Source organism: Carlito syrichta, unplaced genomic scaffold (assembly GCF_000164805.1).
Source record: "Carlito syrichta isolate Samal-C Ts95f unplaced genomic scaffold, Tarsius_syrichta-2.0.1 Scaffold308816, whole genome shotgun sequence".
Classification (NCBI taxonomy): domain Eukaryota; kingdom Metazoa; phylum Chordata; class Mammalia; order Primates; family Tarsiidae; genus Carlito; species Carlito syrichta.
In genome coordinates this window covers 247363-262419 of record NW_007252912.1, presented here as the reverse complement: position 1 = coordinate 262419, position 15057 = coordinate 247363, and the positions used below count along the sequence as shown (strand labels likewise).

The 15057-nt window shown below is 42.5% G+C and overlaps 2 protein-coding genes across 3 annotated transcripts in view; both read right to left on the bottom strand.

Annotated features, from left to right (window-relative positions):
• Positions 1 to 6129, bottom strand: part of PPP2CA (protein phosphatase 2 catalytic subunit alpha) — a 34853-nt gene extending 28724 nt beyond the window's left edge. Inside the window, exons 1-2 of one of the 2 annotated variants that reach the window (XM_021716437.1) lie at positions 5854 to 5930; positions 5621 to 5819 (exon numbers count right to left, since the gene is read on the bottom strand). In XM_021716437.1, the coding sequence (XP_021572112.1) occupies positions 5621 to 5722 (102 nt within the window). In that variant the 5' untranslated portion in view covers positions 5723 to 5819; positions 5854 to 5930. Of the gene's footprint in view, positions 1 to 5620 lie in introns of both variants that reach the window. The other variant, XM_008065869.2, reaches the window with a different exon arrangement.
• Positions 6130 to 13284: 7155 nt separating this feature from the next.
• Positions 13285 to 15057, bottom strand: part of CDKL3 (cyclin dependent kinase like 3) — a 128741-nt gene continuing 126968 nt past the window's right edge. The window contains exon 13 of the mRNA XM_021716434.1: positions 13285 to 13440. Within this exon, the coding sequence (XP_021572109.1) occupies positions 13437 to 13440 (4 nt within the window). The 3' untranslated portion in view covers positions 13285 to 13436. The remainder of the gene's footprint in view (positions 13441 to 15057) is intronic.

Below are 15057 nucleotides of genomic sequence, written 5' to 3'. Positions count from 1 at the left end.
TTCAAATCACAAACCCACAACATGCCAACATGTAAGTAGGCAATAACATAATACTGTAAAGAAATTAAGCGGTTAATCCCAGATTGTTTACCATTCTTTCAGACTCCATCTCCCAGCCACTTATTGGCAGATAGAGACTGCTCCCTTCTTCAGCCTATTCTACCACTTTTGTTCCAGAAAGCCAAAAGAAAAGCTATTTAAAACAAAACAAAATCTTCCCCCTTCATAGTTCTAGGCTGGTTCAGATTTTGCCTGTTTTGAGCATGCCAGGTTGAGAGCTTTTTCAGACAAAGATGGTAATAAAAAATTAGTTTAAATTAAAAAGTGGAAATAAGAGAAACAGTTCAAAGCAGAAGGAAGTATAAAGTATTTCCCTATCAACATATAACTTAGCCAGGCTCGGTGGCTCAGCCTGTAATCCCGCGCCTTAGAGAGGCTGAGGTGAGTGGACTGCCTGAGCCCGCGGGTTCAAGACCCGCCTGGGCAACTTGGCAAGACCTCATCTCTACAATAAATCAAAAAATCAGCTGGGCGTGGCAGCACGCGCCTGTAGTTCCAGCTACTTGGAAGGCTGAGGCAGAAGGATCGCCGGAGCCCAGCAGGTGGAGGCTGCGGTGTGGCCGGGAGCGGCCACTGCACTCCAGTCGGGGTGACAGAGTGAGACTCCAACTCTAAACAAAAACAAAAACAAACAAAAACAAACATATAACTTTGCCTCTCTCCTCTGCACCCTCAAAAAGATTCCCCCACCACCTCAACCCAAACTCAATGTCTCTTGGCTTTCTTAGCATATCTTGTTCAAACTAAACAAAGAATACCTCACAGTTAATGCTGACAAACTTGACTTACAATGAGATAGGAAATACATTTGCTGCCATAAAACGGAACTGATTTAATGCTGTCTTACCAGACTGGTAACACAAATGCCATCACATATACTCCTCCAGGATCCACATATACTCCTCCAGGATTCTTTCTACAGCTTGAGTTTCACCTTAGCACTATTGCCAGTTTTTGAAGACACAGAAATCTGGCCCCAACGGGAAAAACAAGGAGGGCTGGGGAACCTGTATATCTAGTAGGACTGTTCACCTTTTCTGTGTTTCTACACCTACATAAATGCTCACGTGTTTGTGAAGCTACAAGGATGAAGAGAAAGTGACATCATGTAAGCTGCAATGAACAATATAAAAGTCAGTTATACTTGATCAGAATATTTTAGCGGTCAGTCCCTAGATCATGATTTATACCAAGAATACATGGAAATTGATCTTGGGTTTTCATCTCACCAATCTTATTTGAGGGGCAAATGTAGTTAGCCACATCCAAAATTGAAGAATAATTACTGTTTCCTGGACAAGAGTATGTAACATGAATAAGAAGTTTTCAAGCAATGATAATAAAGGTAATGTTCCATTTTACAAAATTGTTGATTTCACAATCCAATTTGACGCCATTCACTTATATTTTTCATTATCAATACTACCTCTGAAAAGAGAAGGGATCTGGGAAGCAATACTAGAACATTAGGCTTTAGAATCCATAAAACTAGGCAATCTCAATTTTAAATCCTGTCACCATTTTATTTTTCTGAGTCTTCGGTCTATATTCACAACTGAGAACAGCCATTTTATAATTTTAAATCCTGTTATCATTTTATTTTTCTGAGTCTTTGGTCTATATTCACAACTGAGAACAACCATCTTATAAACTTAAGGCAATTATGTATATGAAAGTATGATAAGCCGGGTTCAGTGGCTCAGCCTGTAATTCCGCGCCTTGGGAGGCTGAGGTGAGTGAATTGCCTGAGCCCACGGGTTCGAGACCCAACTGGGCAACTTGGCGAGACTTCATCTCTACAATAAATCAAAAAAATTAGCCGCGCATGGTAGCACACGCCTGTAGTTCCAGCTACTTGGAAGGCTGAGGCGAAAGGATTGCCAGAGCCCAGCAGGTCAAGGCTGCGGTGGCCGGGAGCAGCCACTGCACTCCAGTCTGGGCGACAGAGGAGTGAGACTCCAACTCAAAAAAAAAAGAAAGTATGATGAAAATAATGTTCTATAACATGCTTTTCCCACCTGTTTGTTCTCAAAAATACAAATTACTTCTAGGGAAATGAGCCAAACAGCCTTGTAAGGTAAGCACACACACACACACACACAAATATATTACCTACTTCATGTAAGAATGAATCTTGGTCAAATATTTTTCAGTTCATCTAATTAGAAGGAAACAGTTTGCTTTTTCCATACTCATGTAACAAATGTCAAAACTAAATGAAGTCTTAATGACTGCATTTTATTTATAGTGCTTGCAGAGCAATGGAAAACAGCATACCTAGGTAAAGAATGCCTTAGGGAAAAAAAATTTGGCTATCAAACAACATTTTCCACATGTTTGGTAAGACCTGAAAGCACAAAGTCAAAAATCATACCCAAGTTAAATCAAAGCATAAGTCATATAATAAAAGACTGTTTACTGTGGTTAATGCAAAAGCAAGTTGATACTATTTACTTTTTTCAATATGTAGATGGAAGCACACCAGACCAATTATACAGATGTAGTAATGCTATTTCTTGTAGAACTGTGCTGGGATAAAAATGTACACTGAATTTTTAAACAAATTATGAACCTCAAAATGACAAAGTATATTACACACATAACAACCCTGACATTCATATAAACCTAAATCACATCTTAAAAAACATTTTTAACTAGCCAGTAACATAAAAACCATGTTCACCCTTGTCTATAAATGCATACTTAAGAGTCTCTCCATTTTGAACACCTACCACTGTTAATTGTTGAGATACCATAATAATGGCTTCATGATTTTTTAATCACAAGATACATCTATCTTTACTATTTAAGTATTTAATTCAGATCAGGCATCTTCAGGTGGACAACGGGAAGCTTTTTACATTATCATTCCTTCTTACCGAAGAAATGATCAACTATTATCAAAAAATTCTCTAAAAAGTTTCTTTAAAAAAAAATACTACTATTATATACTAATAAAAAATTTAGACCTCAATATTTTCAAAATTGTTATTTAGAAGGCAATCACACCAAAGCATATGTAGCTTTCACCCAGAGATGCCACTGGCTACACAAATATTAACAATCAAAAGAGAACTTGTGTTTTACTAGAAAGACTTGTATAATAGGTAACGAGTCATGGATCCAACGTACCTAAAAAACTGCCTTCAAACTAATTTAAGCTTCAAAGTTTAACATAATCCCAAAGATGAAATACTTACAAGTTAAAGACACAGTATGAGGGCTGTATAATGATACTCACCAAAAAAGACCTATTCCATGGAAACTTTTATGTAACACCTAAAAGTGGCTGAGAACTAAAAACTGCACATGCTGAGTAAGCAATGGAGATCTAATAATAAATAGATTTATCTCATTACACCTCAGTTTTATAAAGATGTGGTAAACAATGAACACTGAAGCCATTAAGCTTCAGCCACCCCACTTTAGCATCCCGTATTGTTTTCTACAGTCTCAAAGCACAAATCCTCTACTTCTATGGTCCATCTCCCACTTACTTCCATACCATGTTTGTCTTTCTAACTAAATTCTACTCTCCTTGACAAAAATCATGCTTATTCTACGTTGCTTTTCATTCCCCCCCATAAGAATATGCAATCTTGGATAGTCAATAAGTGTTCAATATTTACGCACAAAGTACTAATTTAAAATGAAACTCATCGCATAATCTCAGAAAGTTAAAAGTAACCTCAGAACATGTTTTAACCCTACTTTATAGACAGGAAAAGGAGGACCAAGTGAAGTGGTTGCCCCAAAGTCTGTCGCAGTCTCTCACTCAGAGGCAGAAAGAAGACTACTGTTCAGGTCTAACTCGAAGTTCAGTCTTCCAATGTACATTGTTAACTCCCTTTCAGTGTTTTCTTCACAAAAGACTAGTCAACCAGCCAACTACTGACTTAAAGTCTTCTATATTAAGTACCAATTCCTAAGAAAATCAGTAAAATCATCATTTAGAGTACCTAGAAATTAAGACCTGGAAATATGTATTAAGTAATTTTTAAAGGTCAATTTCTAAACCTTTAAAATAAATACCAATTTCATTAGATGCGAGAGAATCAGGAGTCAAGAAACAGAAGAATCAATACAATTGCTACCACTAATATTCAGCTCCAGCAGATGACTTGCCACCTCAACAATTAGTAGTGGAGTTTTGTTCAGAGATAAATAAATCCCTGTTTTGTTTTATTTGGGAATAAATAAATCTAAGTTCCACTTAGTTAAATTCCAATTGTTCACAGCATGGTTTCTGAAAAAGCCTGTCTTGAAAACATACATCAAATGCATAAATCTAATTTTCACATCAAACCACAAGTGAGTCAGTATAATAGCTCTCCATTAACTTATCACTAATGCTAAATGCCAATGATATTCCACTAATGTGTACTAAAATGACATGCAGCAAAGCTAATTTTGAAGAGAGAAGTTAAAACGTTCATAGTGTAGATCAGTCTTTTGTATACTTCAGAAAACTGCACTAAAGAATTCAAAAATACAATACAGCTGATAGCTAAATAGGACACAAGATTTCCCCAATTACCAGGGGGAAACAAAACTAAATCAGGTAATATAAAATACAAAGTTTGGAGTTATTAAGTGGACTACAACACTCCATTCTCAATCTGTGGGATAAATTATTTAAACACTAAACATAATGTCTGAAATACAGTAAGAGCTCAGTCGACAGCCACAAAATACAATCAAGTAACTTTTCCAACAAAGAACGAGGATACAAAATTTGCCGCTCTCTCAGTTTATGTTGCTCATTTCAAAATGGCTTAAAGAAAGGTTCCACGCTACCCAATTTGAGTCAGCATATAAATCATAGGTTAAACTGACACTTTATTTCCAATCCAAGAGCTCCTTAGGTAGTATGACTCACCACATTTTTAATTTCTGCCAACTATGAAAGTTAAATTATACTCCTCCCTTATAACTACACCATGACCTCCGTAAAAATTCGGTTAGAGATTAATTTTAAAATTCTTAGAGACACCCTTCAAGTAGGTCTCTGGAGAAAATCGCCTGGTGAGTTTTAAAAAAAACCATCCAGGATGGTACTAAAGCCGTGTGACCTTTAGACAGGTTCCGGGATGTGGCCTGCAAGACTGCTTTTGGGGGGATCCTGTGGGCAGCACTGGACCTAAGAATTAGGCCTGAGAACAAGTGAAAAGCCTCTTACCCGACCGCAGAGGCCCAAGCCCCGTCCCCAGGCCGCAGAGCCCAAGTCCCCTCACCTTGATCTCTAGACTGTCCCAGACGCTGGCCCACAGGGTCTCGGCTCCCCCTACTACCCCACCCCGCGCCAAGGCCGGGAGGCTCAAAAGCCCCGGAGTCGGTGAACGGCGCCATTTTAGGCGGCGGTGGCAGCGACAACCAATCCCTGCGCAGGAGGCAGGGGGCGCCGGGTCGCCGGGAGCCGCCGCCGGCCGGGCAGGGCGCCGGTCTAGGAGGCTCCGGGGTCCGGGCCGGCAGCCTCCGCCATGTTGCACCCTCCCCACGGCCGCCTCCCTTTCGGCGGGCTCGTCTCCGCGGCGGCTCCCGCAGCCGGAGTGCAGCTTACCTTCTCGCAGAGGCTCTTGACCTGGGACTCCGACAGCTGCTTGCACTCGTTCAGCTGCTCGATCCACTGGTCCAGCTCCTTAGTGAACACCTTCTCGTCCATGATGCCACCCGCCCGAACAGGCTGCCTCTCCGCGCTGCTCCCGCGCCGCCGCCCGCACACGGGCCACACGCACACGCCGCCGCCGGTTCCCGGGGTCCTCCTGTCGCCACTGACGGCTGGTCGGCGCTGGCCCGCTGACTCTCCCTGCAGCGCCCGACCTCCGGCCCCTGCGCCTCCTTTTTAGCTCGCTCTGGCTCCGGAGCTCGGCTCTCTGTAATGGCGGCCGCCCGGCGTGGTGACGTCACGCCCGGCGTCGGCGGAGACCGGAGGGGGAAGAGGGCCGGGACGTGAACTGCGCAACTGCCGAGCTGACTTGGGTCGGCCACTTGACCGGAGTAGGGGTCCAAACTAGGGGCCAAAGCGCAGGCGCAGCGTACCCGGTTGGTAACTGAGGCGCCTTCGCTTTTAGGGCGTGGTCTCCCAGAAAGGAGAGGTCGCGGGAGACTGGAAGAATGGAATCCGAGCAAGCGCAGAGCTTGCCGCGGCGAACGGGCTAATCCCTGAGCGCTACGTTCCGCAAGGCGCAGGCGCAGGCGCGGCCACGCAGGCGCAGTCCGGGTGGGAGCGGGGCTCCTGGCTGGCTGGGGCTACTTCCTTGGGAAGGCGTCTCTGGTGCTATGTCTCAGCTCTTCGCCTAAGGACTGGCAACCTGATCACAGAAACGAGATCTGCGACCTCTGTGGCTACTCCGTGGTGCAGTAGCGCTGCAATCTTGTGGGATTTCCGCATCTTTGGGGACGGGAACGGGCGGCGAGTGGCAGCCTGGTTGGAGTCACCTCCCCCCACATCCCTCCCACCCCGGGCGCTGCTGGCACTTTGCAATTAGGTCACTCGTAGGCGGAGGAGGTCGTACCTGCCGGGGGAGTGCCGCGCAGTGCACCTGACTCCACCGACACACACCTGTCCCCGGGCGCGACGGCGAGGGTTGGGCTTTTCTCTGGGTCTCTGACCACGCCTCTCCCGTCGTCGCTTTCCTCCGAGTTCAATTACCCCTGCCCGCCCAGAAGGGACGCCCGTAAAAGATGGATGCACCTGTCCTGACCGCGTCTGGGTGGTGGCAGAAACGGCTGCAACCCGCGTTTTAAAGCCTGGATCCCCCAACTATGTGCCACATCCCATACCTAGGGGATAGAGGGGTCATTCAAACAGGCAAGGGACCCCGCCCAGGAGCTTGAATTCTCCCAGCGATACTGGCTGAAAATGGATAGTCAGAAGAGAGGTAATGTTGCCCCAGGATCCGAGAGAGACGATCACGGCTTGCAGCCTCCACTTCCTGAGCCCAGGCGATCCTTCCACCTCAGCCTCCAAGTAGGTGGGCCTACAGGCAGGGACCCTACCACACCTAGTTTTAACAACAATAACAGCAACAAAACTTGTAGAAATGGGGTCTCGTTATGTTGCCCAGGCTGGTCTCAAACTCCTGGGCTCAAGTGATCCTCCCACCTCGGCCTCCCAGAGTACTGGGATGACAAGTTTGAGCTGCCACGCCTGGTCCTAGAAGCTTTCAAAAGACATTTAACCATACAAGAGTTAACCTGATCGCCTGTCTTCTGAAATCCCACCCTCAATAGCCGTTAACTCTGCCGCATCCAAGCATTCAGCATTGCACTGGAAGAGAGCAGTCACTCTGAGGCTCTGAGGACATCATCCCCACCAAGGCTGAAGAAGGACTTGGAGGCCCTATCAGCCAATGGCTGGAATGAAAATCCTTCACCCAAGACAACTTGCTTGACTAGGCCAACTGGCTTGGCCTCCCCAGACTGGAAATTGCAACTCTGCTTTCCCTTGGTTACCTCCCACTCCTGTGTCCAGAAGAAAGTACTTCAGATCTACTCCAGAAGGCTTATCACGTACTTGATTTACCAGACCTGGAAAAAGTCCTTTTAGCCCAATTAGACCCTGTTTTGCAGTTCCCCAAATAATAGAAGAGTAATTGCCTATTGAATGAGGGGGAAAAAATCAGCCATACCTTGTGTGCTATCTTATTCTTTACCATTGCCCTGAGCCTGTTTGAGAATTGGTCCTGTCTGATAGGGCAAGAAGCAGACAGGCACTCAGAAAAGAGAAGGGACTTGCCCAAGGTAATGGTCAGGACTTAAAACTGCATGCTCCCAAGTGCAAGGTCTCAGTCACAGTCACACAGCTGACCTTACAAGGACTGACATGGAACAAGACCAACATAATTTCTCTTTGCCTAGCTTCATTTACCTGGAAAGGTGGTACTGATATTAGTTTGATAGATTATAAAGTATTGAACACCCACTATGTGCTAAAAGTATAATGAGTTTTTCTAAAGTACTGTTAGCTCCTTGTTAGTAGCATTAATGTAGGTGTTATTTATTTTCTCTTGATGCAGATTACTTGGCTCACCACCACCACAAAATGGAGGGAAGATATAATTATATGTACTTAAAGCATCCTGCCAAATAATTAGATGTCATGACTTAACTTCTTAAGGAATGAATTCTAGGAAGCTCTTGTTAGCATTCAGGTAGTGAAGTAAAGCATACACAATTATAAACAATGCAGAATTAAATTAATCAGAATGTCTTTCAGGAAAAAATCCAGAATGTTCGCTTATTTTGTACAGCTCAAAATAACCAATGGCTCTGAAAATTCATTTTGATTAATCTGGTCTTAACAAATTTGACTGACTCAATTCAGAACTGAGGAATATTTAAAGCAAAAATGTAAAAGTAAACCAAAAAGGATTGTCCTTTTTTTTGGCAAAAAATAGAGAATAAAGCAAATATGCTTTGAGAAAGAATGTTTTCTCAGATATGGCAAATTCAGTGTACAGCAAGTCTGAATGTTGCCCATGATGTTTAAACACAGCTATAAATAAAAATCATCTGCTGATGGGGGCGGGGTAGGAGGAGGGTAACCTTGAGCAAATAGCTTTATAATAGGCACTCTTAGCCAAGATGTAAAAATTGACCTTAAACATGGAGAAGGAATGAGATGTATCTTATTTGTCAGCAATTCTCTTGGCCTTACATTAGGCTTATTTTGTTGTTGTTTCTTCTAGTTCCCTGATGTCTGAACCTACTGAGACAGAAAGTAAAGAGTGTAAGAAATGGTTCAGGAGTCAGATGGACCTGGTTGTACAACTCCCTAGCTGTGTGAAGTTTGGCAAATTACCTAATTTTCCTGAGTCTGATTTTTTTCTTCCATAAAGTGAGAATAGTTGTAATATTCAAGTACTAAGGTTCTTCTGAGAATTAAACTATAAATGTATAACATCAAAACAGTATATGATTGATGTCCAATAAGTGCCAGATATCATTACTTTTATTATAATTTTTTTTTTTTTTTTTTGAGTTTTAGTCTCCTCCATTGCCTAGGCTGGAATGCAGTGGCACACTCATGGCCACTCCAGCATTGACTTGCTGGGCTCAGGCAATCCTTCTGCCTCAGCCTCCCGAGTAGCCAGAACTACAGGCATGCACTACCATGCCTGGCTAATTTTTTTTCATTTATTGTAGAGACGAGGTCTCTACAAGTTGCCCAGGCTGGTCTCGAACCCCTGGGCTCTCAGGCAACCCTCTCACCTCAGCCTCCCAAAGTGTTGGGATTATAGGCTTGAGCTACCATGCCCAGCCTATTATAATTTCTAAGTGGGCTCTGATTTTAAATGCCCTCAAATGCCAGTTGGAGTCCTTCAGTGTTTGCAGTGAAATACATAGTGGTGTTTAGAAACAGAACATAGGGATATCAAAAACATCATGTAGCAAGAAAGCCATTGGATAAAGTGGAAATGTGGAAGGAAATTCAAGGAGAGGTAGAGATGGAGCAAAAAGCAAAAAGGACACCCCCTCTCTTCCCTTGCCATCAAACAGACATTCAGAAGACTTGTGCAGAGAGAAAATCACTTAGGAACAAATCCAATAATTAATACAATTAATCAGTCTCATTCTCCTGTCAGCTTAGAATCTGAAAAGGGTGCCACAGTTGAAAGGGATAACATGTTCTTTTTACCTAGGCCTTCTATGCTCCTAGAAAGCCCCAAAATGAAGTCCCGAGCAGTCAACATCTTAGTGGCTCTGCTCATGAAAAACCTGCCATGTTCTGCTCAGCCACCAGAAGGTTTCTGCACTCAGCATACAACATGATGCCTGCAGTTCATTGGTATTTATCTCTAGTCCTCTCCTTTGCACTTTTCAGAAAAGATAAGTTTCTATTGACCTTTTACCTGGATTAGAATTTTATAGATGTAGCCAAAATGTTGTGGCCAGGAACTTTGCCACAGATTTAAGTAGCCCTTTCCCCCAGCTACTACAATTTGGCTAAAATAAAGAAGAGAGAAATGGCCATATCCCCTGGTGATGCCAATGATGTCCAGATTGCATTCTCAGTTATCAAATGAAATATTTTTCTGTTACAGGAAAAATATATATATTGGAAATGGAAGGCAAAGTTTGTCATTCCAGGACCCTGGGTAAACCTAAAATTTTAAAAGTATGTTTAAGCCGGGCTCGGTGGCTCAGCCTGTAATCCCGCGCCTTTGGGAGGCTGAGGTGAGTGGGTTGCCTGAGCCCGCAGGTTCGAGACCTGTCTGGGCGGAGAGACCTCATCTCTACAATAAATTAAAAAATCAGCCAGGCGTGGTAGCACACGCCTGTAATTTCGGCCACTTGGAAGGCTGAGGCAGAAGGATCGCCGGAGCCCAGCAGGTCGAGGCTGTGGTGGCCAGGAGCGGCCACTGCACTCCAGTCTGGGTGACAGAGTGAGACTCCAACTCAAAAAAAAAAAAAAAAATTAATTAATTAAAATAAATTTTAAAAAAGTAAATAAGTATGTTTATTGACATAGAATATTATTCATAATATATTAAATACAAAAATGCCTTATAAAACAATATATATGCTATAACCCCAATTTTATTAACCATATAAATATATAAGAGACTTCTGAAAGCTACACAGAAAAGTATTAATAGTTGTTACTTCTGGTGAGTGGGATTGCTTTTCATTTTCTCTTTGTGCTTACTTGATTCTTCTATAGTGAATACATATTGCTTTTATAATTATGAAAGAAAATATCCAGGATATCTGAGTAAACATGACAAGGTATCTTTTGGGAGAAACACAGGCCCAAAGCCATGGAGCCGATAGTTCTGCTAGAATATTACTCTACCTGGAATATTACTCAAGGGCCCTCCCTTTCTTATGCTCTCCTACGACCTTCTCACATGGCCTCCTCACAAAGCATTTCAATATAGCCTTCCCTCTCACTACAAGCTCTTCCCTCAACTTAGTTGGTCCCCTTACTCCCCAGACCATTTCATTCCTACTTTCACCCTCTGCTCACCTTGTCCTGGCTCCCTGGATTCCCTTTGTATCTTCATGAACCCTACCTGTCATTCAAGATCAGTTCAGGCCCTAAGCCCTCTAAGAAGTCTTCTATGCTGATCTAGGTTGTCTCTTGATTGAGGGTGCCTGATAGACTAGCAGGAGACTCCATAGAACTGTACAGAGACCTGGTATTTGTCAGAAGTTTGTGAATGGAGAAGATTTGTTGGTGAGCCTATGTGAGATGTCTCCAAGAGACTTACAGAAACACTGTAGAGGAAGAGGACACTTTGCAGGGAGCCAGAGGGGAAATCTGTCTACATTTTGTTCTTTATTTTCCAAATTAAGCAGTTCACCATTGCTCTAGCTTGATTCCTGATAAAATTTAAACATTAAATTCACCAAAGCAGGTGCAATTGCAAGCACAGAGGCATCTAAACAGTGCTGTGAAATTCATTTGTGAAGATAGAAATGTAAGTTCATACTGCTTTCCTGTCTGATGGAAAAAAAGAAACTCTTGTCTCATAGGAGTATTTGTTCTCTAGTCAACAGAGGTAACCCAAAGTAGGAAGACCCCTCATTTACCAGGAAATTATGTGCTCATCTTTAAATTCTGATTCTGGAGGATAGTTGTGAAGTTGGGTCCCCAAGCAAAAGAAAGAACAGATAGTGTGTACAGAAAAGAGAAAACTGATGGGTGATTTAGTGTCTACAAATTAATGGTTGGTTCTTAGAGGAAGGATGTGAATCTTGTCTCCATCTTTGGCGGAACAGCAAGAGGAAATGAGCCTCCATCAAGTAGTCACAATAATAAGGGACAGCATCTATTAAGCACTCACTATATGTCAAGTACTCTTCTAAGTAAATGATGAATTCGTTGATTCTCATAGTTTAGAGGTGGGTACTATTATTATCCTTATTTTACAAGTGATGGGACTGAGGCACAAAGTGATTAAGTAGCTTGTATAAGGTAGAAATAGGCACCAGAGAAGCACCAAACTCTTAACTACTGGAGAGGCTTTAGCACCAGATCATGAGTGATTTTCATGAAAGGAAGATCTTGACCATTTGACCATCTGACAATTTCAGTCCTAGCAGTCTTCAGGGTAGAGCATATAACCTTCGTCCTTAAAGGTTCTGCCTTGATAAGCAGCTGGTGGCCCAACTGACCACATCCACTCCCTACTCCCTAAATAAATACTTCCTCTCCTTCACTGTCTTCTCCCCACACCACGCTCTTTTGCTGTCTTCTCTCCTCATGTACCCCCTTTCTTTTTCCTTTTTTTCTTTCTATCCTATTCCCCATATGTCCAGTCTGCTGGTATAGCCCATAGACACTGTTTACTCTTCTTTTAGTACTCAGAATCCAAAAGGCTGCTGGAACCTAACACCTTTCCAAGCCACCTTGCTTGTGAATGAAGTAATTCTCAGTCCACAGACTGAACACAGGCAGCCTAGAATGCAATGAAAAGTACCAAATGAGCCTAAAGACAAATTGCCCTACCTAGCCTCAGTGCTCTCTCCACACCAGAGAATATTAATTGCCCTGATGTCTGTCTTACCTTTCTAAATCAAGTAAACAACACAATATGGGTGCACTCTCACTCTCTCAGAAACCAGCTGTAGTGTAAGGAAAGAGATCTGGTTCCTCCCACCTCTACCACCACGGATCTGAATAATGGAACACACCCTTTCCCATCAGTTTTCCCATCCAACAATGTAAAGGTTGGGCTATACTGGGGAACTCTTAATTTAGGAATCATAGGTGGGTTCAGGTAGGTCTGTTTATTCTCAAAGGACAATGTATGGGAATTTGGGGTTTTTAATTGAAGTTTTTATTGAGTTAATTTTAGATTCACATGCCGTTATAAGCAATAATACAGAGAGAGTCTAGCTTCCCAGAGATAACATCTTGCAATATTATAGTACAATATCATAACCTGTTTACTGATATTGATCCAATTTGCCTCTCTTATTCAAATTTCTCCAGGTTTACATGCACACTTTTGTGTACGTGTTAGTGTGTGTATTTGTGCTATATAATTGGGAATTTTCTTGTGCGTGTGCTTTTTGCTGAGGAAAGATTCTTAGCTTTTATCATATTGTTTCAAATATCAGAGATCCAAAATGGGGTCTGATTCCCAGCTCTGGAAATTCTAGAAGATCATAGCTATTAAAACAATCAACATTTACTTAGCACTTACTACATGGCAGGCATAGGGTGCATGCGAGGGAGAGGTGATAGGAAAAAGCAGTCCACTGAGCTTATGCTCCAGCAGGAGAGACAGACAGTATGACAGGCAAGCAAATTATTTATTAAACATGCGCAGAAGCGGGATGGCCTTGTTGCTTGGGGAAGAAGGGGAAATACTTCCACAGAAGCTGATGCTTGTGCTATATCTTGAGGCATAATCCAGACTTCTTCAGCTGAGAAGAGAAGAGCAAACTGTTGAAATCCTTCCCTCTTGCATCATATCTATCATAAATGTTTTGAAGAAAACAGAGGAAACCATGCCTACATTTGTTTATTGTACAATGTTAAGGTGTCAGATTCTTCAACTCCCGTGTGCTAGTGCTGAGGCCAAGGGATTTTTTCCCCCTGAGTCTGTTTTCCACTATCTTGTCCAAATTGGATACCAGATCCTGCCTGCTTAGCTTGAGAAAAGTATTTTATCTCTGGCGCCTTGATCACATCAGAACTTATATTTAAAGCATGAGTGATGAAATGAGACCACAGCTAAGTCCCTGGCTCTGTGTCATCCCTAGAGTACCCTCCTTCTCTCCACCAGGCTCTGGGAAGCTGGTCCTGTAATGACTGGTGGGAGTTGGAGCTGGTCAGAGCTATGAGTAAAACATGCCTGCTCTCTAGTTGATTCTCCAATCACTGGGATCTCCTTTTCCTGCAAGGGCTCATCAGAAACACTGAGGTGCCCTGGCTCCTCCATATCTGTGGTCCCTATGTTCACTGATTGGCTGCCTTGTGTAGGCTCTCACTCAGACACCCCAGGGGGCCTCTTTCTCCATGTAGATTTCAGGTTCCACATCAGGCCATACAGTTCCCAGTACTGTTCTCAAAGAGGTCATTCTCTCTGGTGTAGCCATCCCTGGGTCTGGGAGGCCAAGGTTCTGCCATTGCTCACCTTTTGAAGAACCCCCTAGAAACCCAATAAAAGGCATCATTTCTTATGATTTGAGCCATCATGCAAGTTATTTAACCCCCTAAACCTCAGAATCTTTATTGGTAACATGAGGTCATAATAGTGTCATCCTCATAGGGTTATTGTAAGCTTTAAATAAATTAACCCATGTTAGCTCTCAGCATATAACAAGTATTTCATCTATATTAGCTATTATCTATTTTTATAACAAAATTATTTCTGATTATAAAAGAATTAATGTTTACTGTAGCAAATCTGTGACTTACTGCAAGTTTAAGAAAGAAATAATCATGACATCCAGAGAAAAGTGATATTATTATTTTGTTGTATAGGTTTCCCAGCTTTTTTGTGCATATGTATACTTAGAAGAAATAAAAAACAGGGTGCATGTCGTATAACTTGTTTCATTCAATTGACATATTATGAGTATTTTCCCATATACTTAGATAATATTGGAAAATACTAGTTTTCTAGCACATTGATATAAACTAGGTTGTTTCCTGTTTTTATAGTACAAATACTGTGATAAATGTCCTTGTTCATTAATTTTTGTGTTCATCTCTGCTTATTTCCTTAAGATAAATGCTTAAAAGTGGAATGACTACCCCAAAGACTATACCCTGCTTTTGTTGTTGTTGTTTTTTTTTTTTTTGACAGAGTCTCACTCTGTTGCCACCGCAGTCTCGACCTGCTGGGCTCAGGCGATCCTTCTGCCCCAGCCTTCTAAGTAGCTAGAACTATAGGCATGTGCCACCATGCCCAGCTAATTTTTTGATTTACTGTAGAGACCAGGTCTCAACACTTTGCCCAGGCTGGTCTCGAACCCGAGCGTTCAGGCAATCCTTTCACCTCGGCCTTCCAAAGTGCTGGGATTACAGGTTTGAGC